The 25258-nt window shown below is 35.9% G+C and overlaps 1 protein-coding gene across 3 annotated transcripts; it reads right to left on the bottom strand.

Moving 5' to 3' along the window:
* Window positions 1-381: 381 nt before the first annotated feature.
* smad10a (SMAD family member 10a) lies at window positions 382-24938 on the bottom strand. Of its 3 annotated transcripts, none has more exons than XM_051871784.1 (12): window positions 24605-24938; window positions 22014-22254; window positions 16188-16362; window positions 15978-16001; window positions 14260-14478; window positions 13955-14161; window positions 12245-12340; window positions 12077-12130; window positions 11379-11562; window positions 8939-9107; window positions 7606-7744; window positions 382-6398 (listed from the first exon to the last, which is right to left on the bottom strand). In XM_051871784.1, exons 2-12 carry the CDS (start codon window positions 22248-22250, stop codon window positions 6187-6189), a joined length of 1716 nt encoding a protein of 571 aa, XP_051727744.1. In that variant the 5' UTR covers window positions 22251-22254; window positions 24605-24938; the 3' UTR covers window positions 382-6186. The 3 variants fall into 3 exon arrangements, with proteins under 3 accessions (XP_051727744.1, XP_051727745.1, XP_051727747.1); XM_051871785.1 differs by having other exon boundaries at window positions 22014-22259; XM_051871787.1 differs by having other exon boundaries at window positions 22014-22259; window positions 24589-24938.
* Between the last annotated feature and the right edge of the window lie 320 nt (window positions 24939-25258).

The raw sequence follows: 25258 nt of genomic DNA on the forward strand, positions 1-25258 counted from the left end.
TGTTGACTAACTTCTACATGTCAACTAACTCTCATTAGTGTATTAGTAGACTGTCTGCTCAGTATCTGCTAACTCTTTATTGTGATTGTCCCTCAACAGACATTCTACTGACTATAAGTAACTATACAACTACATGTCAACTTATGACCCTACCAGTCTACTAATACTCTACTAACACACTAATGAGAGTTAGTAGACATGTAGGTGCAATGTTACTTACAGTCAACAGAATGTGTTAAAGGGACCATCAAAATAAAGTGAAACCAATATTTCCAGGTTTTCCATGACTTTATAACCCTGTATTTAAGATGATTCAACTGCAGACTCTGCATAGGCATAATTTGACTACATGTCACAAAGAAATACAACTCAAAACATATCTGTATCAAAATGATTTTTTTTTACTTTGGTGTACAGTCAACATACAGGAGCAGAATGTCCTTTAACAATAGAATAATTATAATAACAACAAGAATTGAAATGACAATATCAATAAAATAGTCAATTCAAATATATTCACACTGGATAACATACTGATAAATACTTGTAAGAAATAGGTTTCATATATGGAATGCTGTTGATTTGACTTCCAGTTGGGTGATTGTCATGTTACTGACATACATGTTGGCTTTCATCATGTAGTAACCTTACACAATACAGTATGCCCATCAGTGGAAACACACAAATTCTAGAAGTTAAAGTGTTACAAGGGGCTAGGCCACATATTTTTGAGAAAAAAAGCTGGACTTGAATAAAAATATGTTCTAAACCTTTGATACAATGAAAGAAAGTCTAAATTACAGTACAGAACACAGTAGCTAATGAAGGAGAAGTAAAGTGAAGTTACTCTTCAGTGAAAATAGTAACCGCACGTCTGTCACAATGACATTTGGGGTCGATTGTAACATATTTTCTGTTTTTAAGGCAAAATAAACCATACAATGACTGAGGACCATGTGATATTCAGTGTTGGGTGTAATGCATTACTAAGTAATTAATTACTGTAATTTAATTACTTTTCCCCTTTAAAAAGTATTAGAGATTACTCTTATTTTTTCTGTAATTTAATTACAGTTACTTCTGATGTAATTGCATTAAATACAGTATAAACTATAGAACAATTCTATATAAAAGTATAGTGGATTTAACATCATAATTTAATGTCTAATGTTAAAATGTATGTTTTTTAATGTAACCTTCTCCATTTAAATGCAGTTCAAGAGCTGTTTCATGTCAATCCTTGTATTGTTCAACTGGTCAAGGTTGATATGGGATTTAGAAAGTAATTAGTAAAAAGTAATTAATAATAAGTAATGCAATACTTTTTGGGAGAGAGTAATTAGTACAGTAATCTAATTACACTGTTGAAGATGTAATTAGTAGCTAGTAATTAATTACTTTTTAGAGTAACTTACCCAACACTGGTGATATTTTTGGCAAACTCTTTAAACCAACAAAATATTTCGAATCATACCTGTAATTCTAATCAAGCTATGCACTGAAGTTGCTAATGACATTTAGATACCTGTCTAAGTCTATTGTTATAAATGTTTCTATTTTTAAATACAACAAATATGTTATTATGTGTATCGGATGTGTAATGCGAGAGCTTAAATCTATTTCATCCAAAATGACCTCAAGATAGAATACCGGTTTAAAGATAACTCAACACTGATTGCGTACATTGCAAAGTGCCTTTGAAATTTGTATTAAAACTACAGCTTTACTTTAATCAGCCTTTAATTTGCAGTGTATGTATATGTAACACGTATCCAATGAAATCCAGCACAAAGGCACTCATCAAAACAATGAGTGTACCTGACATCTAAATTCAATGTTTTATAGCATCTGACGTTCAAGAAAAAGAAAGAAAACAAGGCATTATGCTTTACAATAAATTTCCCGAAAGGCTCATAATTCTTAACGTGACCTGAGCCGATGTGAACAACCCTGCAGATGAAGAATTTGCATCTTTTGCATCGCCCAATTTACAAACGTCATGTTTGAAACCCGAAAACACTCTATGACTGTAAGACGACTAAAACATCCCTGACGTATTTCATTGCTTAAAACTACTGGAATATTTCAGACCAATAGAAGGTTTGCTAAGTTTATAATCGACGTGAGAATAACTGGCTTTTAGTCATTTTTAAAATCTATCTATGAACAAAGGAGCACAAAGGGAAAGGCACAAAGATTATTACTGTGGAAACTATACTGGGAACGCAGAATATCATACAATCCTCTACTAAATATTTTCTTTTGAGTTGTGACTAACCACAGCTAACACTTGTCAAGCACAAAAAATAGCGAGGATCTGATTAAAGTCAACATGAAATGGCATTCACAACCCATTTACTTCTGTAACGTAACATATTTTACAGCCAAATACTGTAATACTGTAAAAAGTGGGCGTTACAAAGTCTTGTTAAAAATGCTCACCAAGGCAGCATTTATTTGATCAAAAATACAGTAAAAACTACAGAGCCCCTAAAGGGACATGGTGATGGTAAAAAAGAAAGAAAGAAAGATGCGAGGAAAAGTTATTTTTTAAATGCTTTGGCATTCTCTCGCAAAACTTTTGTGTTCCCCCGAGAAACTCTGCATTCACTCGCAAAACTTTTGTGATGGAAATAATATAATGTCGGAGGAAAAACTTTTAACGGTAAAATACTGTAAAAATGCTACGGTGAAAAACAGTTAATTGGTTTACAGAAAGTTTCCGTACTATATATGGTGAATACCTGTAATAGATCTAACTGTGCATTTAATGTAATTTTACAGTAAAATACCGTTAAATTTACAGTTTTCGGAAGTGAAAAATAAGTCATTGTTATAATTTACAGTGAAAAACTGTAAATTGACATTCCCACAATTCCCTGCATGACACTTCACATTTGATGCATTTTTGTTGAAATAACTCTGTTTCTTCTTTGTTTTTTCTAATCAGTTATGTAAATTAGGGTTTTATGTTACATCTAATGTTGTTAAATTAATGTTTATTGCATTTTTGTTACCATGATGGCGTTTAGTGTTTGTGTGAATGACACTGTGTGCACCTTCTATATATTAGTATTGTCCTTCTCAGCTTCTGGAAAAGCTGATTGTGATGAGCTTTGATTCATCATGTGACTCTCATCATTACTGTTTGATGGTTGTCAGTGTATTACAAAAGGTACAAAACAGATATTAGTACTTCAATAGGTTGGTAAATTAACATTATATCAGTTAATGAAATGTGTTTTTTTCATGTAAATTTAAGTTAAATCTGTAAAACCTAAAATGTTGCTACTATATTTTTTACGGTAAATTTCTAGCAACCACAGCTGCTGGGGGTTTTACCGTAAACTTAACAGAATTTTTTTACAGTGTGTAAAATAAACAGTTATGAACTGTAATTATTACAATATAAACCTTTAAATTATACGGTTTTGAACTGTAAAAAAAAGACAGTAAACTAAGTGCTGTCGCTGTCCTGTAAAACCTAAAATGTTGCTACCGTATTTTTTACGGTAAAGTTCTGGCAACCACAGCTGCCATTTTTTTTTACTGTAAATTTTACGGGGATTTTTTTACAGTGTACACTTCAGTGCTTTTGTTAGTGAACACAAAGTTTCTCAGAGAAAAAGATCTACAAGCAAACGCAAAAGCATTGAAATATAATTTTTCTTCCCATCTTACTTTTTTTTTTTTTTTTTTTTTGGCATCACCAGGTCCCCATAGGGGTTCTGTAAAAAACAGAACATTTTTGAAATATTATTGTAATTTAAAATATCTACACATATTTTCAGGATACTTTGATGAATAGAAGAAAAGTTCAGCAAAAGTAAACAGGATGAATTTTGATTTCATGTTGACTTTAACATACTATAATGAGGTTCAACTTTTATTATTAGATTTGCATTTGTATTGGATATTCATACTAAATAAACCAATACAAAGGGTCTTTCAATAAATGCATAATTTCCTGTAAGTGTACAGAAAATATAGATATTTCAATTTGGGAAGGCAGCAAAACAATAATGTTTAATGCTCAAAGTTTGAAGTTTAGATGTTCTACCCGTTTGCAAAAGGTTATAGTAGTATGGGGCTGACTGACTGAATTTTGCTCACAATCCAGACAAGAGTTGCTGGGCGAGATAAATGCTAAAGCTGAGTAACTGGTGTTGGCAAAAACCCGTTGTTTGAAATTGGTCAGTCGGTGCATCAAGGCTCTACATTCGGTTCAAGACACGCCCTGTTTTGATTTGGTTAAAGTATGAGGTGAGCATGACGTCTGGAAAGTAGAAGATTCCAGACACATTTTGGCATAAAGAAAAATCCACTGGGTTCATGCTTGATTATCATGAGGTATTCTGGCTTTGGTGAGTTACACCACATGGCAAATGATTTGGTTACAAACACCGAACTGCGTCACAATACTAATACCACCATTTTAAAGTTGAACAATTCAGGCTTGTTTTTTTTTCTTCTTCTTCTTCTTTTTTTTTTTTTTTTTTGGTATGAAAATAAAGGAGCTGGAAGGCTATTGCAAGTCTAACTAATAAGATGCCTGGATAGTAAGCCGCGTAATAGCTGAGTTGAGGTCCACATGTAGAGGAACACAGCACAATCACAGAGATGATGAGCGTTTTGTTTTGACAGTTTGTCCTGTTATCTGTCTGGTACAGTTTGTCTCTCAGAGGCAGGTTTGCATCTACATCAGCTGATCCTTTCGAACGGTTCCTGAAGTGACCAGCGCCAACATAGCAATATACATTTGCTCTGAGGCATTTAGTGCTACCAAACCCGTGGATCTCAAGATATTCTGAGTTTTTATGGTTAGAGGTTGAACAGTCTCTTCCTCACTTGTATCGTGTTGTGTGTATGTGTGTGATACCAGAGTCTAATAGAGCACAACACAATGGTTCCGCAAGTAAAAACACCATTCGTTTTCTCCACAAAGATTCAAGTCAATCTCGCTACACTCTCAATCTAGTAAATACTTGAACATATGAACAAATATTTTGCAATAAACTTCAAATACATAGTATGCAAGCTGATTTAAATTCACAATGCATATTTTTGTAGCTATTTGGTTTGGTTCAAGGCTCAGAACCCTTATGGAGCAAGTGAATGGCAAAAATACTTTTCGGAACCAAAGCCATTGCAAAAACGGCAGTTTTTTGCGCTTTGTTTTATGTTCAGACACTGACCCATAAATGAATTTCTTGTTAAAAACTATTAGGCTCTAATATTCTTAGTATAACTGCATGATGTGCAAAGCTAGAAAGGCATATGAACAATAAAGCTATTTCCCTGAACTTAATCTGCAATCAACCCTGTGTAAACTTGCATTCATTAGTAGACCTGTAGCGCTAAGGTATATACATCTAATTTGAATGGATGAATCTCACGAATCCCATCAAGAACATGTCAAGATCATATTTCACCATAAAATCAAGAGAAAGAAATAGAAACAGATATTTTGTATAAAGTGAAACTTATTTTAGATTCCTTCATTACGACATTATTTTCATGATAATCAAGTATATCCCTTCTAATTCTCATTAAATACATATATATAAAAAATCATGACATATGATATATGATTTTATATATATTTATATTATTTAAATTAAGTATTTGTACATTGTAGTTACATTGTAACAAGTTACATTGCCGTATTTGTTGGACTGCCTTTAATTTACATTGATGTTAATAAAACAAAATCACTGTATTACAGTTTTGTTTTTTTAAATAAAAAGATGCAATACTCTTTAGAATCACCATTGCATAAACTTAAAAATAAAACATTTGGAAACATTTCAATGATGTAAATTTGTGGGGAAATGTGCTTAATTAATTAAAAATAATGTCACAATAAAAAAATAAAATAAAAATAAAACATGCTTCATTCTCTTTAAGCAAAATATATATATATTTTTATATTGGAGTGAAATATGACCTAGACATGTTTTTGTGAGATTCACCCAAAAAGAAATGCAACACTATAGAACAATAAAATGCACTGAAATACCTTTCAAAAACATGAATTTTAGAGTAGTGAAATTCTGTGGTGTTTTCATTGGGATTCTAACGACTGATAAAAGCGCAAACCACACTGTAACACGTAATGTGGTTCGCACGCTTACTGTAGTGAGTCCAGTATCTGTGTTGTGAGTGTTTTCTATGTATTGTTCCCTCTCAGTTAGCTGGTCCAGGGTCTGCCAGTGGCATAGTGTGCAGCACCTCATCTAGCAGCTGCAGTGCCCGGTGCAAATGCACCTCCACCCAGCAGGGGGTGTGCTTGATGCTCTGCCGGGGGTAATCAGGGCCCCAGCCCTTCACGAAGCTCAGGCGCAGGATGCACAGCCTCCGGAGGTCATCCACACCAATCCCTGCTGCCGCTGAGAGGCCTGGAAATAAACATTCTTAAATTCACCAACCACTCAGTTTTTGAATTTGCACTGATTCTGCAAAAACGTTATCTATAAAGGAATTAGGTTATCTAATAATATCTCAAAAAAATTGCTTGAAAAAAGCACTTTAGTATCCTATGTTGACTTATTTCCTGTTGAAACAGTAAGTTAGGTGCATTTATTATTACAGAGACATGGGGTAATTTTCATTTTTGGGTGAACTATCCCTTTAAAGATTAGCAGACATGCTGTTAATTCATTAAGTGATAAGCTTTTTCCTCACAAAAGCAGTTTATTCAGTGTACTGAAGCCTCTCCTCCATTGACATCCATTAAAAAAAAGGCCTCTGGTCTGCTTGCCTGTGTACTGCTGCGTTACGTTGTTTTGTTTTTTTTGTTTTTTTTTCTTCCTAACCTTGGAGGCTTGGCTTAAAGCGGCTTTGTTTATTACATGGCTCACCGAAATGCTTGATTCTGACTGGTCAGTCACAACATTCTGAGGCCAGTTATTCCCCGATAATGACCATGATCAAAAGCAACGCTGTATAATGGTGGTCATCCGGTTATTTGAGGTGGGAGCTTCTTTCATGTCTCTCATATCACATGCTCTCAAGCTCACTCTCATTTCATTCAAATGCAGCTGGTGCATCTTGCGCCTCAGTTATCGACTGTATTTTCTGTAAAATATACCCGGAAGACTTCAGTATTAATAGCAGGCCTACAGTATTAGGCCTACTATAATAATATAATAAAGAGATAAGATTTTAAAATGGTTTCTTCTCAAATCAATATTTCATATCCCAGTCATTATTTATGTGGTCAAAAGCTGTGAAATAAGTAATACGACTGTATATCATCCCTTAAAATCCATCTAGTTTGAACTTGTTTGTTCCTCTAGGCTCGTTTTTTCTTAGCGGAAGCTTTGCATTTTTATGAGCTAATAAAATATTTCAACTCAAATGTCAAATCAATATTCCGTGCATGATTATTACTTATGTGGCAAGTATCCGTGTAATAAGAAGGATAATGTACATTCAGTCAGTTGTTATCGCAAATGAAACCCCTTCAGGGTTACGTTAGGGACCTGATCACCCTGTTTGGGTTTATTTTGCTGGATGTACATTATCCCTTAATTGATGACTTCAAAGCTAACAGACATCTCATTCTGACTTCATGGGTTTGCTGTGAATGAGGCAGACACTCACTGACTGCAGGTGCAATTCCGCCAACACTTCCTGGTCCTGGAATATTCCCTGCCACCGCCGCGGCCTGCGCTGCAGCTGCTGCCTGCGCCGTGGCCGCCTGTTGCTGCATCTGCCTGTGGCACTGCCGGAGGTCAAAGACCTGCAGGAACAAAACAACACACTAACTCTTTCTGCTTTCAGCACAGCATTGAGGCACACAGACCTCGCTGCCATGTCCTAAAACAATGGCTGATGAGAAGTCATTTAGACAGGCTTAAAAAAAGTCAAGCTCTGGATCAAGCAAATCTAATGTGACAGGAAGCAAAAATATACACAGAGCTCTCAAGTGTACAAAGGTATTTACTGCCCATCGAGTCTGGCATTAAAGGGGTTATATTATGAGGACTTTTCCTTGATCTTTAATTTAATAATAATAATAATGATGATGATAATAATAATAATAATAACGATAATGATAATAATAATGATCATAATAATAATATTTTAATAAACTGATATACCATGAAAACATACTGGAATGAATTCATTAAACACTGCAGCACAAAAGAGGTATTTCAAAAACTAAATTTATCCATTTATTTGTCCATTTGAAAAATGATTTTTATATTTTTAATTGTTTTTTACATTGGAAAATGCTTGTTTATTTTGTTACATATAACTACATTTTATATTTTAACTACAAAATCAATTCAAAAATGTACATAAATCACTTTTCAAACTGACAAATAGATACATTTAGACAAGTTGCTTATTAAATTTTGAAATATTGTTTTTTTGTATATAAAATTTAGTTAAGTGTAACAATAAAATAAACTTGTCAAATTAACATATAGATATATATTTTAGACAAGTTGCTTGTTTTTTTATTTAATTAAAAATTTAAATAAGAAAAATAGATAAATATCTATTTGTTTATTTATCATTTTTTGAATAATTGTTGTAGTTACAAAATAATAATAATAATAATAATAACAACAAAATAAACAAACATTTTTAAATGTAAAAAAAATTCCACCAACATAAAAAATGCATCTTATTCATTTATATATATATATATATATATATATATATATATAAATTTGAAAAGTGATTTATTTACATTTCAATTTTTTTTTTTGATAAAAATGTAAAATGTAGTTACATGTAACAATAAAATAAACAAGCATTTTAAAATATTTTCAGGGCTATAAACAAATCTTAAAAAATTCCTAACCACCCACAATCTAATTTTCTACAAAAGTCAATTCTGTTCACCTACTACAAGTAAAGCTGTACTATTTCTGCCCGTAAATAATTAATAAAATATGATAATGAAGCTTTTACAAGCTTTTACCTTTATGTAGGCCCCTGGGTAGATTTTGTGCACCGCATCTCCTGGTGCTCGGCCTGCTTCTCTGTCCAGGTAGTAACTCTGCACAAAGACAGCGTGATCGCTCATGCAGCGCATCCATACGTCACCCTCTCCACGACACTCCAGCTGCACGCCTTTACCTATGTGCAACCTGCAAACAGGATGAGAAGACAGCAGCAGAATGAATGACTACAACCATTGCCTTTCCAATATTTTTGGTTCCATCAGAGACTTACATAACACAATTGAACACATGCCACCGAGTGTCATAACCAAAACCAGATGCTCCTTTGTTGACATGCTTGCATTCCATTTTCTCAGTTATTACCCGGTTTTTATCCTTGCATAATCTGTTTGTTTATTATTGTTCATCACAGTGTCATTCTGGCACAGTAAGCAGTTTTTGCAACATGTGTGTTAAGGCAAACATGAAACGTGTGAAATTCATCTAAACACAAAACAAAGACTCACACACATATATAGCCATTTGGTCTGGACAGTATAGCTTGATATTTTTCAGCCTTTTGTTGATATTAAAAGTCTTCATCATAATATTTACAGAAAAAAAAGGGAAAAAAACATGCTTTTCCCACAGAAGAACCCAAATTTCAGCCATGGCTATTGCTGCCGAGTAGATTCACCACCATAGACAATACCATGTTTAAATGCACATAATTTTCTAATTAAGGTTCATATCCTGGTTAGACTTTTATTTTGAAAAAACTTTTTGAAGCTTTTTAAAGGGTGACAATTAAGTAATTAATGACAATTCTTTCATTAATTACTCACCCTCATGTCGTTCCAAACCTGTAAGACCTTTGTTCATCTTCGGAACACAAATTAAGATATTTTTGATGAAATCCAAAAGCTCTCTGACTCCTCCATAGACTTCCCTACTATATGAAAAACAGTACGCCAACAGAGTAGTATGTCAGAATAAATAGTATTCGAAAAACAGTAGGCGAAAAGTCCCCAGATGACTTAATACTTCTGGTAAGATTCTGAAGTGCACATTTAATGGACACTTTACTATCCCATGAGGCCACGGGAGAGGATTTATGAATGGCAGTAAAGCGACGCAACTGATGCTGGAAGGTCACATGACAATAACATGGCAGATGTAGTACATCCGAATTTCATTAGTACCCACATTCATACTAGAACGTACTTTCTTAATGGTCGTGAAGTAAATTCAAATCCAAATGTAGTACCTATTAGATCCCTGTATAGGACGGTTTTCTTAATCCCGCTCCTGCTGAATTTCCACTCTTACCCACACCCGCAAACATTCTGTTACAGCTTGTAGAAATTGTGAGAAAAATTAAACCAACATTAGGGCTATGCTAAACATTCAGAATAACAGAGATAAAACATTGTGTTTAATTAAACTGACCATAAGATAATGCTAGCCCCACAAATGACAAACACATTCAGCCAGCTTTATATTAGCCGTACAAAACTCTATCAACTGTTAAAACAAAAGATCACAACTAGTAGAGCCTAAAAACATATTTAAACGTATGCGTAACAACAACAACACACACACACACACACACACACACACACACACACACACACCTAACCATAACAGTTAAACTCTGGTAACCTAACAAGGCACAATATGTAATTGAATTGAATGTTACTTATTGACTGCAATGAACTTCATTTGTTGAATCATTTCTTTTTACGCTGCATCCTTTCTTGGACCCAAGCTGTATTTTTTGACCGTCCACTCCCACCCGCAGCAAAGTTAAAACCACCCGCTCCTGTGAGATTTGCATTGGGTCCCGTGGGATCCACAGGATTCCAATCCCAATGCAGCCCTCTAGTACCAACTCAAACAGTATGCTATTTCGGACACAGCACGTGTCTCCTCTTTGCTCCAAAAGTGTCTTTTTTTACTAGCTGAAAACTGTCTGTACAATATAACAGCAAGAATTACCTTTTTTTTTGAAGCCATTAAAACTATTTTTGGCATGTTCAGACACCCAAGTTGTGATAAAATATGAAATATGGAACTAAACTACTGGCACTGGTCTTTAGAAAACTTAATAGCTAAATAAAAAGCACATAAAACTTATTGTGATATTCACAATGCTGCAACAAAATAATCATAAATGTGACCCTGGACCACAAAATTAGTCATAAGTCGCACGGGTATATTTGTAGCAATAGCCAACAATACATTGTATTCAAAACTTTCGATTTTTCTTTTATGCCAAAAATCATTAGCATATTAATTAAAGATCATGTTCCATGAAGATATTTTGTAAATTTCCTACTTATTTATTCAGCTTTCAGATGATGTATAACTCTCAATTTCAAAAAATTTACCCTTATGACAGGTTTTGTGGTCCAGGGTCACAAATGAATCATAAATATTCAAGATATTTTAACAGTTGTTGGATTGCGGCACACATACCTGGCCCGCTCACTGGCGTCTGTACGGTGCACATTACTAAGCTGACCCAGGCAGAAACGGTCACCTCCTGAGGGGTCCACATATCCGTCAATCGTCACCACCGGACAGCTGGACAGCACTTTAAACATCTCCCCCACCTGCACGTCCATCTCAAAGTACGAGATGGAACACCAAAACTCAGGACCTGTTGATGCATCGCATATTGAACTGTGAGTCTGAGAGCATAAATAGAAATTAAAGTTTACAAAGTGTACAAAACCGTTCAAAAGTTTGGGGTCAGAGAGATGTTTAATGCTTTTGAAATAAGTCACTTATGCTAAAAGGCTGCATTTATTTGATCAAAATATAGTAAAACAGTAAAATTGTGAAATATTATTACAATTTATTTCTATTTTAATATTTTTTAACATTTTTTATTATTATTAATGTTGAAAACAGTTATGCTGTTTAATATTTCTGTGGAAACCATGACGCATTTCTTTTCAGGATTCTTTCATGAATAGAACATTCAAATGAACAGCATTTATTTGAAACAGAAATCTTTTGTAACATTATAAATGTCTTTACTGTAACTTCTGATCAATTTAATGCATCCTTGATGAATAGAAGTATTAATTTCTTTCAAGCAAACTCTTACTGACCTCTGACTTTTGAACAGTGTGTGTTTACATAATGTGGAGATTATATAAAGTAGAAACCTGGATGGTTGGAGACTGGAGGAGGGAAAGACGCTGAACTGTGATGTTGAGACCCTGATAGAGGAAGATATTATAATAGATTAAATTAGTTATATATAAAATAATGGTATATTTTCATACATGCACATTTAAGTAAAGTGTTTGTAGTAATGTTTAAGGCAAACGTACAGAAGTGTGGGTGGTGGAGAGGAGGTTGGTGGCCACGCCCATTTTGCTGGGGTCCTACAGGAGTGTAGGAGGCTGTGCTGCTGCCTGTCCAGGTTGCTGCAGCAATTTAGAGATTAAAAATGTTTTGTATATGAAGCAGTGAAAAGGGCCCTTGGTAGGTAGTAATGAGATCATAACAGCCAAACAAGCATGATACGACAAGTTTCCAGCGACAAGTATTTTATCTGTCTTCACCAAAAGAGAAAATAACAAACAACATTCCAAAACCACAGCAAATTAGAATATATTTGAAGGTTAATATACAGCTTTGTGGAGTGGAATTTGGACAAATGAGATTTCACTGTGGGCATGGCTACAAAAACAGATATCAAGTTGTTATTGTTAACTAATACTAAAACTAGTAAAAATTTTCATTAATTGAAATAAAGCTGAAATAAATATTTTACATAAAATATAAATGTTAGGTAAAAAACTATATTTGAATGAAAACTGAATTTAAATTTAAAGGGGTCATGAATTAAGAAATCCACTTTTCCTTGAGCTTTTGATATATAAGAGATCATTGTACTATAAGAATATCCTGTAAGTTTCAAAACTGAAAACTTCCTTGTTAGTCCAATATAAGCTTTTATTGACAACAGGCCCAGCGAACGACTCATCCCGGAATGTGCCTATCTATATATAGGAGAAACACCACCACCCCAGAAGAAATCAAAGCCTACTCCGTCATTGCAACATTAGCCCCGCCCACTGACTTATTAGTGAGATGACAAGAGAAGAGGGATACAGGACTAAACATAACATTACCTTTCAAAGGATCCTAATGCTAGGAATATGACTATTTATTTTCAACAATGTGAATGTCTCAGTTGAGCATTATTTATTTGTATTCAGTACATTTCACTGTTGATTTTTTTGGTAAATCAAACACATTTCAACGCAGGCTTTCCAAACAGACTTTTACGATATGTACTTGCCAGTAATGCAACAACATGTAAGCAACTCTGTTAATTCTAATGCCTGATCTGATATATAGCCGAATGATTCATGTACAGTCAGAAGTTTTTTGTCTATGTGTGACTAAACGGTCAACTTCACATTGTTTCTCTTAGAAGGATGAAAATATTCTGTTATTTAAATGGTGATTAAATTATATATAGAAAGCGATCAAAGAGCGCTCCCTTTACAATCGCTGGAGCTGTCAATCAAACAGCGCACGCTGGAGTTGTCAATCAAACAGTGAGAGTTCTGGACTCGTGCCAAAACTCCCGTTTTATTCAACAAATCTCTTAGTTACATCGTGTTTGCACTGTTAGTTATGATGAAAGCATTCGTTAGTGAGCAGAAGTTGAGTTGCAATGACAAGATCATCTGCTTTCATGCGTTCAACAACATGTCTGTGATCGGCTACAATGTTCATCACTACAACCTTTAAATGAAAATTAGAAGTGTTGCCTTGACAAATAACTGAAATTAGTAAGTTTAAGTTGAAATTACTAACTAAAATAAAAATTAAATAAAAACTAATACAAATGACAAAAGCACATAACTACTAAAACTAAAATTAAAATGAAAAAAATAAAAGCTAAATCATTATATGAATACTACTATAATAGTATACAAATTTTTTTTTGACACTGGACAAAAACTCAAATGAACATAAACAGGATTTATCGCGTTGTGATTATGAGAACAAAGTGTAATACTTACTGTGAAAGGAGCCTTGCGTCTGGGAGTGTTTGGAGCTGTTGTAGCCATTCTGGTTTGGTGGAGGCTGGGGTGGGACAGGGGTCTGTGGGGGTCCATGTGTGGGGGTGGAGGGGGGAGGTGTAGGGGTCATGACTTGACCCTGAGGAGATGCAATCTGTAGTAAGCCTTCACCATGACCTCCCTGCATTGGCATCATAGAGCCTGAAGCTGAAAGACATGAGAGTTTGGAAGATGACACAACGACACTATTACAATTGCACAATTTAACCTCCTAGAGTTCTCTATGGCCAAAGGTCGGCACTTACCAGTGGGGGAGAGGGGCATATTGGAGTAAAGGGTGACCGGTGGGGGTGCACGCGTGGGTTCTGAAGGCAGCTGTAGAGGAGGCAGTGGCTGGCCGTAGTGGTCTGGAGGAGGGAGTTTCATCGCCCCCTGGTGGTCCTGCTGGGGAGGAAGGCCTGGGGGAACATCCATCTGAATGCAGTCGTGGCTGTACTCTTCCTTTATCAGTCTACCAGTGGGACCTAGATACAAGCCAGGGGACAAATTATGTTCATTTTTCTGAATCATTTACAGATTCATTTTGGACTTAAAGGGTTAGTTCACCCAAAAATGAAAATGATCCCATAATTTACTCAGCCTCAAGCCATCCTAGGTGTATATGACTTTCTTCTTTCAGTCAAACACAATTGGAGTTATATAAAAAAATACTCTGCCTCTTTCAAGCTTTATAATGGGAGTGAATAGTAACCGATATTTTGAAGCTTGTTGTCCAGCCTTCTTTGTTTGAACCACGAAAGGCGTCTACTCTCACCTAAGCTTACGCTACTACGCCTATGTCCTACGTTGTGCGCTGGAACTCGACTCTCTTGTGAACACGCAGACGGACATTACAGGAACCAAGTGATTATAGTCTATAAAGTTAGAATTATGGATATTTTTCTTACATCATCAATTCACTTCAAAAGGTCTTTATTAACCCCCTGGAGCCCCCCTGGATTACTTTTAGGATGGATGGATGTGCTTTTTTGGGCTTCAAAGCATGGAAAAGCCAGAATATTTTTTAATATAACTCCGATTGTGTTTGACTGAAAGAAGAAAGTCATATACATCTAGGATGGCTTGGCTTGAGGGCGAGTAAATTATGGGATAATTTTCATTTTTGGGTGAACTTACCCTTTAATCAAATCAGTGAATCTTTTTTAACCTGTGCTGAATATAATAATATGGTTTACCTGCTCAACTCTCACTATCTGGCCACTGTTACACCCGCAATGCGAGAGTGGATGTCTGTTTATCACAGCTGACGCGCAACAAAATGCTTTGCGAAAAATAAAGCGCAGATGATGAACGAACGACAAGGAAGCACAAAAAAATGATCATACAGTACACAAGAGTAAATACAAACAAGTGTTCGTTGTTAGTCGCCAACAGCACAGCAGCCCCAGACAATCAATGACACTCAAACCCAGTGTTACTCACACGTGAAGCGGAATCAAAGCAGCCTCCGCATCTGTTTTCAGGCCTTCCTGCTTAGCTCTCTCCAGCGCTGGAAAGCTTTTCTAATATTAATGCTGGTCCTAAAGTGCTTGCCCAGTCATAAACCTTCATTCCAGTGATATTCTTTTGAGATGTTTTGTATTGTGTCTCATCATCTCTCTTTCTGCGTTTTTTTTCTTTTCTTTCAAATCTCTTGCTTACTCATTCTGTCTCCACGACCATCATATGCCCCCTAATGCTGACTGGTTAGACGTTTGTTGTTGGTGTCGGCCCGACTAACTTCTAAACAGTGTTGTTGAAAAAAATACATACCCCACCTTTAATGTTTTCACTCAAATTAAGATTTTCAAATTATTTTAAAAATAAATTAAATCATATATACATTCACTACTGTTTAAATTTTTGGGGTTGGTAAGATTTTTTGATGTTTATTATAAAAGTGTAACTTTCACATTTATATTGTTACAAAAAAAATTCAAACAAAATAGAGACATACAGATACATACAAATGTGTGTAACTTACCCGTGTTTTGAAGACTGAGACCAACTTGAGAAGAGCGAAAGAAACAAAAAGAAAAGAGAAAATCATACTATAAATTGACCTATAAATTGAAATAAGTTTTCCTGCAGTGATTAAAAAAATGCATAACACTGTATTTTCGAGACACAGAATGTGCTGCACACAGCTCAGTAATGTCTTTCATGGTGATGAATAAAAAGATAGCAGACTCACCGATGCCTGGTGACACCACTCTCTCATAATGGTAAGGGTTGACACAGACGTTATCGTATTTGAGGTCAAATGCGTACTGGCAGAATTTCACATGCTTGAGCTCATTCTTGTGAAGGTCAGGCCAGCGCCACAACCGTGCGTAGATTACATGAGGAAAACCTTTACGACCGGCAACCTTCAGAAAGAAAAAATAAAAATAAAAAAAGAGAGAAGGGTAAAAGAAATGTTCATGAGGAATAAAACATAATGTAATAATACTGAGAGAAAACAGTATAATCTGTCTATATTTAAACTGTGTAAAATACATGTGAAAAATGTGATACATTTTGAAATTGCCGATGCAATTTAAATAATGCAGTTTTGGCTAACTATTGATTCCTCATACTCCTCATACTTTATTTTTAGCCAGTGTCAGAGAGACGGGAACCGAGATCAGGAACTGAACATTGGATGACGTGACCTATTGCTATGCCACTGCTCTGACAAATACAAGTCAAATTTCTGCTAAAGACACAGCAACATGACCAAAACGTTTTAACACAGCAGCTATTTGACAGGTATGCAGTAGAATGACAAACGAGCATCACATGATCCTGAAAACACTGAGCGTAAGGTCATGTGTTGAGTTTTGAGTCCGTATCACAGCTGCCTGTGCTTGTTTAGTGTAGTAGAACAGCAGGGAGGACGTGTGTGTGATATGATAATCCGTGGTAGATTAACACTAGTGGCATGACGCTGCAGTTGTGCGCTAGCAGCATGATACTAGAGCTGAGCAGAGGGATAAATCCAGCTGTCAGTGCCATTTAGGACTGAAGACAGACTGAAACAAAGACAGAAATGTGGTGGGGCTGGTAACCAAAAGGGCCAGGGTTCAAACCCCAGAGTGGACATGAAAGCTGCTGAGTTCCCACTGGTGTGACCTTGAGCAAGATACTACAGTTACACCAGGTGGATATCTCCTTTACACAACAGAATTTCAGAAGTTATTAATTACTAAAAATGATAAAAGACAACTTATTTGTGTTTAGAAAACCTACATATTAAAACACATCTGACAAACATTGGTGAACATGTTTTTGTGTTAGTGATTTTACTGCGGTTATGGGTTGTTGTTAGGCATGATGCTTTACAGAGTACCTAAAATCCCCTTAATGTAGGGTGATAAAACGACATTGATTTGTATCCGGGGAAAAATCTACATCTAAGTTTACAGTAAAGTTAAATAAAGTTATGTTTGCAGTCATTCTTTGTGGAACAAACATGAGGAATGCATTTCTTTCCCTATTAATGGTATGAAATATCAATGTCAAACAATATGAACAAAAATTGTGATAACATTTAACATATTGCCCAAAAAGAGAACTTAATGTGGTAAAATTAGTGTAAAACATGACTTTTATGACTTTTAGAACTACACTTAAGCATACTTTTAAACAGAGTACTTATTATGGAAATAATACGGTTTAAAAGAATACGTTTAAGTGTGAACTGAATGTACACTTAATTGCATGTTAATTACAAGTAAATGAAAATGTATTACAGTTTAAATCTATGTTGAATGCAATTAAATGAACTTTAGAGTATTTTTTGACTCACTTAAAGGGTTTGTTTACCCAAAAATAAATTTCTGTCATTAATTACTCACCCTCATGTCGTTCCACACCCGTAAGACCTTTGTTCATCTTCAGAACACAAATTAAGATATTTTTGATGAAATCTGAGAGGTTTTTTTTTTTTATCCTCCTTATAAAACAACAGAATTACCACATTCAAGGTCTAGAAAAGTAGTAAAAACATGGTTAAAATTGTCAGCTTGATTACAGTGGTTAAACCTTAATGTTATGAAGCGACGAGGAAACTTTTTGTGCGCAAAAACAAAACAAAAATACAACTTTATTCAACAAATTCGTCTCTCCCCGTCATTCTCTTATGCTATTTACATCCAGTGCTTCCGTGTTCTACGTCAGAACGCCGGCTCATTATTGGACAGCTCCTGCATCAGCATCACAAGCTTGCGTCGTGCTGCTCACGTGAACAGCTTCGGCCAATACTGAGCTAGCGTTCTGACGTAAACACGGAAGCACTGAACGTAAATAGCGTATGGGAATGACAGGGGAGAGACGAATTTGTTGAATAAAGTCATTATTTTGGTTTTGTTTTTGCGCACAAAAAGTATCCTCGTCGTTTCATAACATTAAGGTTGAACCACTGTAATCACGTGTACTATTTTAACAATGTTTTTACTACTTTTCTGGACCTTGAATGTGGTAATTTCGTTGCTTTCTATTGAGGATAAAAAAAGCCTCTTGGATTTCATCAAAAATATCTTAATTTGTGTTCCGAAGATGAACAAAGGTCTTACGGGTTTGGAACGACATGAGGGTGAGTAATTAATGACAGAAATTTCATTTTTGGGTGAACTGACCCTTTAAGCAGGACTTAAGTGCATCCTTATATGTAATTTTATAATTACTTACTATTGTCTTTGAAACATGGTTGAAGTGTACTGCCGAATGTAATGACAAGCATTTATAGTAAAGTAAAATATACTTTAATGTCATTTCTAATGAAACTTGTATGTCATGGATTTAAATATATTTGTAATTACACATTTTTAATGATTAAGTTGCAATTTAGTACATTTAACATATAGTAACTTTAAATGTAGTATCAAATAACAAACTGCAGTTAAATTTTAATCAATGACTTTGCACGTGCTTTAGCATGTTATGCATATAGTACAATTGTAAATTGTCAATTGTCTCTTTTTCCCCATGGTCTCACTGGGCCTCATTTATAAACTTAGAGTGTGCATATGCTAAAATTCACAAAACATTCATATTTATAAAAATGGTTTTTGTTGTGGAAAAGTGCTTAGCGCCACATCAGGTTCGGACGTATGCACTTTTCCTTGTGGCAGAAAGTCAGGGTAATTGGAAATCTAAGCAATTCTTGACGCTCGCCATTCTCAAGTCAAGGATTTGGATGTTGACTGGTGCTTTTTATATGTTAATGACATTTATTATGCAGCGTTTACAAGGCGGAAATCTGAAACCATTCAACTGCGCACAATTTTAAGATCATTTGCAATTTATAGATTTCACATCTGGAAGAGAGGCGTACGCATGTTTTTTGTGCGTACGTTTGTTCTCTGAATCACATGTACGCACATTTGAGAAATGATCGTAAGATCAAATGTAGAACAGTTTATAAATGAGGCCCACTGTCTCTGGCAAGGTCAAAAAGGTGACGCATTACTACTCACTCAGTAGTTCAGCTTTATTGCACCAGGTTCTCTAATACTGTACATACATGTTTTTTTCACTTGTGTTGCCTGAATATCATCACATCTTGTGTGTAAAGAATAGAGTGTACTATCTACCAGCAGCCTTTCTACACAGAGGAAAAAATAGACGGCCTTAAGTTAACCCGGCCCCTTTCCTGTGTTTTAGACAAAACAACCTTCACAACCTCTCCTCCACCCCTCCCTCTAAATCTGCCCATACGAATGTCTGGGGAAACTGCGCAGACACCGTTCTACTCCATATAAACCACCGCTTTAACTTTGAGGTTGTTGAGGTTTACAGTCAAAAGGCCTTGTGATGAATGTCTCTCTTTGTAGTTGCTGTCAATCATCTAGTATCCATGGACACCGATGCTACAGGCAGAAAGCTATTAGCATTGGCTGAAGCTTTGACTGCATCCGTCTCCCATATGAAAGCAGTATGTTCACATGTGGGTGGTGTGGATGTGATTAGCGCTAGGCCCCAAAGCAACACCCAATCACTAAGTTTACTCAATGGACAATGCCTTGATTATTTACATTGTCTAGCTTTATTTAACGCAGGATTCACAAATAGATTAGGGGAAACACAATTGTGTGAACAATGTAGAAAAACTTTCTAGGCAGGGGAAAGAGAGTTTATATAGTTGTTGACCGATATGGGTTTTTTAAACGGCCGATGCCAAAACTGATATCTAGAGAGCAGGGCGGACGATGAATCTCAGACACAATCCACAGTCGTTCTCGCAATTTTGTGTCATTTTTTGAGGGATATCTGTGGTATGGATATATATTATCTATCAAAATAAGTTCTATGTGTGGTTCTGTAAAGTTCTGTATGCTGCTGATGACCAATATAATACCAACATACACTACCATTCAAAAATTCAGGGGTGGTTAGATGTGTTTTTTTTTGTTGTTGTTGTTTTTTGAAGGAAATTAATACTGGGATGCATTAAATTGATCAAAAGTAACAGTAAAGACATATATACATATACAATTATAAATATAGATTTCTATTTCAAATAAACACTGTTCTTTTGAACTTTCTATTCATCAAATTATTCTGAAAGAAATGTATCATGATTTCCACTAAAATATTAAGCAGCACAACTGTTTTCAACATTGCTAATAATAAGAAATGTCTCTTGAGCAGCAAATCAGCATATTAGAAAGATTTCTGAAGGATTATGTGACACTGTGACAGAAAACTTTTCAGCTTTGCCATCATAGGAATAAATTACATTTTAAAATATATTCAAATAGAAAACAGGTATTTTAAATTTTAATATTTACTGTATTGTTCATCAAATAAATGCAGCCTTGTTGACTGCAAACAGTAGCGTATATACAATACAATTTATTGATACCAAATTAGATAGGAATTTTAATATATTACCCAAAAATTATAAACAATTTTACATAGATTTCCAGAAATTCAATATTTTATTTATTTTATTTTATTTTTTATGTGACCACTGTTAAGAATTGAATGAATGAAACAAAGGAAGCATGACCTAAGCATTTCTATCTCCATAAAATATTATTATATGTGACCCTGGACCACAAAACCAGTCATAAGTTGCATATAAGTCGGGTATATTTGTAGCAATAGCCAACAATACATTGTATGGGTCAAAATTATCGATTTTTCTTTTATGCCAAAAATCATTAGGATATTAAGTAAAGATCATGTTCCATGAAGATATTTTGTAAATTTCCTACCGTAATTATATCAAAAATGTATTTTTGTGAGTGGATATGTATTGCTAAGGACTTCATTTGGACAACTTTAAAGGTGATTTTCTCAATATTTTGATTTTTTTGCACCCTCAGATTCCAGATTTTCAAATAGTTGTATCTCAGCCAAATATTGTCCTATCCTAAAGCTTATTTATTCAGATTTCAGATGATGTATAGATCTCAAAAATTCACCCTTATGACTGGTTTTGTGGTCCAGGGTCACATAAATCTTATTATATTTTATATATTTCTTGAAAGTTTGAAACCATTCTGGTGTGCAGGGGATGCGTATTTATTATTATGCTATATTTGCTCACATTTTTGAAAATCAAAAGTGTGCATTATTCATTGACAGCACTCAGCACAGTGAAACGAACACAAGCGGAAACTACCACTTCTCTTAGCAGGGAAGAGGGCAAGGTTACTGCCTATGGCCAAACATATACCAAATAATCAGCTTGGACAATCTATCAGTCTATTGCTAGTTTTTTGCCTTGTGACAAAGACACATGCTCAAAGAACAGATCCCATGAAACTCTATAAACACCTTTACCACTGTGTCATGTCCAACGAAACCTACACATTGACAGAATGACAAACTAAACAGCTATTAGTCCATGTCTGATAAACCTATCTAACACTTAGTAATGCAGACAAGAAAAATGTTTTCCAAATGAAGAAATGACTCATCCATTCAGTCCATTCAGCATTAACATTTGGAGGGATTCCTGTAATTCACTTCTAAGAGCATTAAAGCAAATGTTAATGGTTCAACGTCAATTACTGTAACTGTGGATCACCTGTAGGCGTCCGTCCAGCGTCCTCTGGATGGTCACGCACTTGCTGGGGTGGACTCCGTTGGTGGTGATGGCGGTGATGAGGGAGTCCAGCTCGTCCTTCTTCTCCTTCAGTTTCTTGACCAGGCTCTCGATGGCACGCTTGGCAAAGCCTTCGTTTTCGCCTCCTTGCCTGTGGCACATGAGACTGTGCACGATACTGAGGCAGGCGTCATTACTGTTGGGAGGGTTCACGGACATCCTGCTGCTCTGACAGATGGGAAAACAGAACAGCAGCATCAATACACAATACTCTTACACACTGCATGTAGATTGCTAACACACAGTCAGTACTGTAGTAATGCTTTGTGGAAATTAGCGGTAGAATACCTTATAATATATCCCTTATATAGTATTTCTAATTACATTATACACTTTATACTGCCTACTATTTGCTGAATATAGATTTCGAAACAGTAGGCATTGCACCACGGTAAACCTAGCAAACAATGGGTAAAATTTATGTCACATGATTTATTGCCTTGCATGTAAGTGGCATCCTGTTTTCATCTTGGAAATAGATTATTAGGTTATTTTATACGGAGCTAAGCACATGACAGGGGAAAAAATAGATATCATGACCATTAATTATGAATTTGTGCCCCCTGCTTTTTCATTTAGTTAAACTGTGACCTTGTACAAATTCGTTCCCTCATTTTAATGTAATAGTGGTCACTTTGTACCAATTTGTTCCCTCATTTTAGTTAAAACGTAGCTACCTTGTACAAATTTGCTCCCTCGTTTTAATTAAATCGTGGCCACCTTGTATAAATTTGTTACATTATTTTTAGTTAAATCGTGGCCACGTTGTACTGTATTTGTTCCCTCGTTTTCATTTTGTTAAATTGTGGCCACATTGTACAAATTTTTTCCCTCATTTTAGTTAAATCTTGTTTTTTCACCTGCGTGTCGTGCAGGGCTCTGTAATTTTGAATTTTAAATCATATTTTGTGTAAAAATGCCTTCTCTTTCGGCAGTCTGATCAAAAAAGGGATAATTTGTCATGTGTATTGGATACACTCTTCCATAATGCAGTGTGCTTTGTCATTTACTGCACATTTTGACAACATAATAGGTCATCTGCTCCACGTATACAGAAGAAAAGCATACTTTGCACAGTATACATACTGTATACAGCAGAAATAGTACGAGTAGTAGATTAGTATTCAAGTCCAAAAATAGCAGGCAATGTTTGAAAGAGCCAAAAAGCAACAGCATTTACAGTGGGGAACCACCCAACCAACAAATAGCTTACTTATAGTTCTCTTTGCACATTAAACTGGGATAGGAGAAAGTGTTTTAATATCCAAAAATGTATATGCTACAAGCGACTTCAAATTCGTATTTTGTACATAAGAAGCAGAACTTCATGGAGCTGCTAAAAACCCCTGTGAACATCATGGGATGTTGCAAAAGTGCAAGATTTCTGAAGTGCAGTAATTGAGAGCTGGTGGAGCGCTGACGGATCCTGGCACTTCAGATCTCTGAGCATCATCAACTCTAATCTGGGGGGAGCTTCTCTGAGACCCTTATTATCAGACTCAGTGATGCTCTTCATGTCTGCGCAAGTGGCCCTTGAGGCATGAGTGCCAGAGGAACAACTCTACATTAAGACAGAATGAACAATACTCTTAGATGAAGTAACGGATTTCATACACTGTAATATTTGAGAAAGGGGCTTCTTCTTAGTTTTGACTGACAGAGTCATGCATTATTCCTTTCTTCTTATCTGGGTGTATTACTCTGTTATTTCATCATATAGTATAGTGTACTTGAGTAAAGCATGGCGGCCTGATTCTAGAGGACATTCAGACCCAGTCCCTGCTTTAGATATCAGCTATAGTATGATGAAACCCCAAGGTTTATGATCCTATCATAAGATGCTGACCCTGATCAACAGATTTAACATGCAATAATGTCTGTATTACGTGAAATAACAATGATAGTAGGCCTAATTCTACAGGAGATGAACAGAGCCCTAATGCTTAAACTATACAAAACCTTACTCAAGACATCCCCTCTTACAGTTGAATAACAGTTAGTATTCATAAATTGTCATGCAAAGTTAAAGCCAAACTGTTGACTGCTCTGCGGGCAAACAAATGCAGCGGCGCAGATGCCATATTTGGTCACATGACGTCATCGAGTCCGCCGTCTAAACATTTCACGAGCTCCCGCTGGATATGAGCACAGTTGAGATGACATGCAAAACGTTTATGCATTCCAACTAACTAGTCGGAATTCGGATCAATAAAATCAAGGTGAACTGCTGAAGGAACAGCTTCTTGATCGTGAACTTGCAGTGAGAAGGTGGACATGTCAGTGTCTCGAGACAGTATTCAAATGCTAGACAGTTACGAAATATTTTAAAGCTCAGACAAGGGCAAATATGAGTTATTACGACTAGAGCAGGCACACCTTTGACGTAATGTGTTTTTAACGAGCGAAATGTATCGCCAAATCGACAGTCCTGATCAGTTTCTCATAAGGTCTCAAATGGTGCAACGTGCGTTTAAAAATTAATAAAATAAACACATACATGTAAAAATACTCACACATCGGTCGTATTGTTAGAGAATAGCAAAAGGCAGTCTTCCGAACAAGGACGGAGAGGTAGAAATCCGCGTCCCCTTCCCCCTCCAACATCTAATTTGAGTCTATCGGAGTCGATACCGGACTATCAGGCTCGCTGTCTCCGTCCGCGCATCCTGCCGCTCTCCTCGCGCTCGCTACAATAACAAAAGCGGGTAGACATTGTGCGCGTGAGCGTCTCGTCCGGCTCCAACCAATAGGAGTCCGAGTCTCAAAAGGACGGCGGCGTTTATCCAATCACGGCGCGGCTCTCACGGCTGGGCCCCCGGGCCGAGGTCTGTCTGGGTCGCGTCTGGATTGACATATCGGCGCGACTGTTTTTTTAAGGTGGCGCCGCTGAGATTACTCCGCCCCATATCAGCTCACCCCGCCCCATTCATCCCTGCTCAGTTTCCATCGATGATTGAAATTTACAACAGCCAGTGATGGCTACTTTTAGACTAGCACCCCAGTGCCGCATGCAATAGCCAGTAGAAAACTTATCATACTCTTTTTAAAAGCCCACGGACAGCTTTAATAAAGGACTAAAAATATGCAATGGGGACCAATGGTCTGAGACCACATTGAAAATCTGTGATTTTGATAATTTAAACCTGGAAATAAACAAAATGTTGTAG

Source organism: Ctenopharyngodon idella, chromosome 19, assembly GCF_019924925.1.
Source record: "Ctenopharyngodon idella isolate HZGC_01 chromosome 19, HZGC01, whole genome shotgun sequence".
NCBI lineage: Eukaryota > Metazoa > Chordata > Actinopteri > Cypriniformes > Xenocyprididae > Ctenopharyngodon > Ctenopharyngodon idella.

Excerpts from the sequence above, each read along its gene's own strand:
- smad10a (XM_051871784.1), bottom strand. The coding sequence starts at position 22,250 with ATGTCCGTGAACCCTCCCAACAGTAATGACGCCTGCCTCAGTATCGTG. Across the intron at positions 11,563-12,076 it reads TCCAGTCTCCAACCATCCAG|GTCCTGAGTTTTGGTGTTCC; the intron begins GTTTCTACTTTA and ends ATGCATCAACAG. Across the intron at positions 7,745-8,938 it reads ACCCAGGGGCCTACATAAAG|GTCTTTGACCTCCGGCAGTG; the intron begins GTAAAAGCTTGT and ends TTGTTCCTGCAG.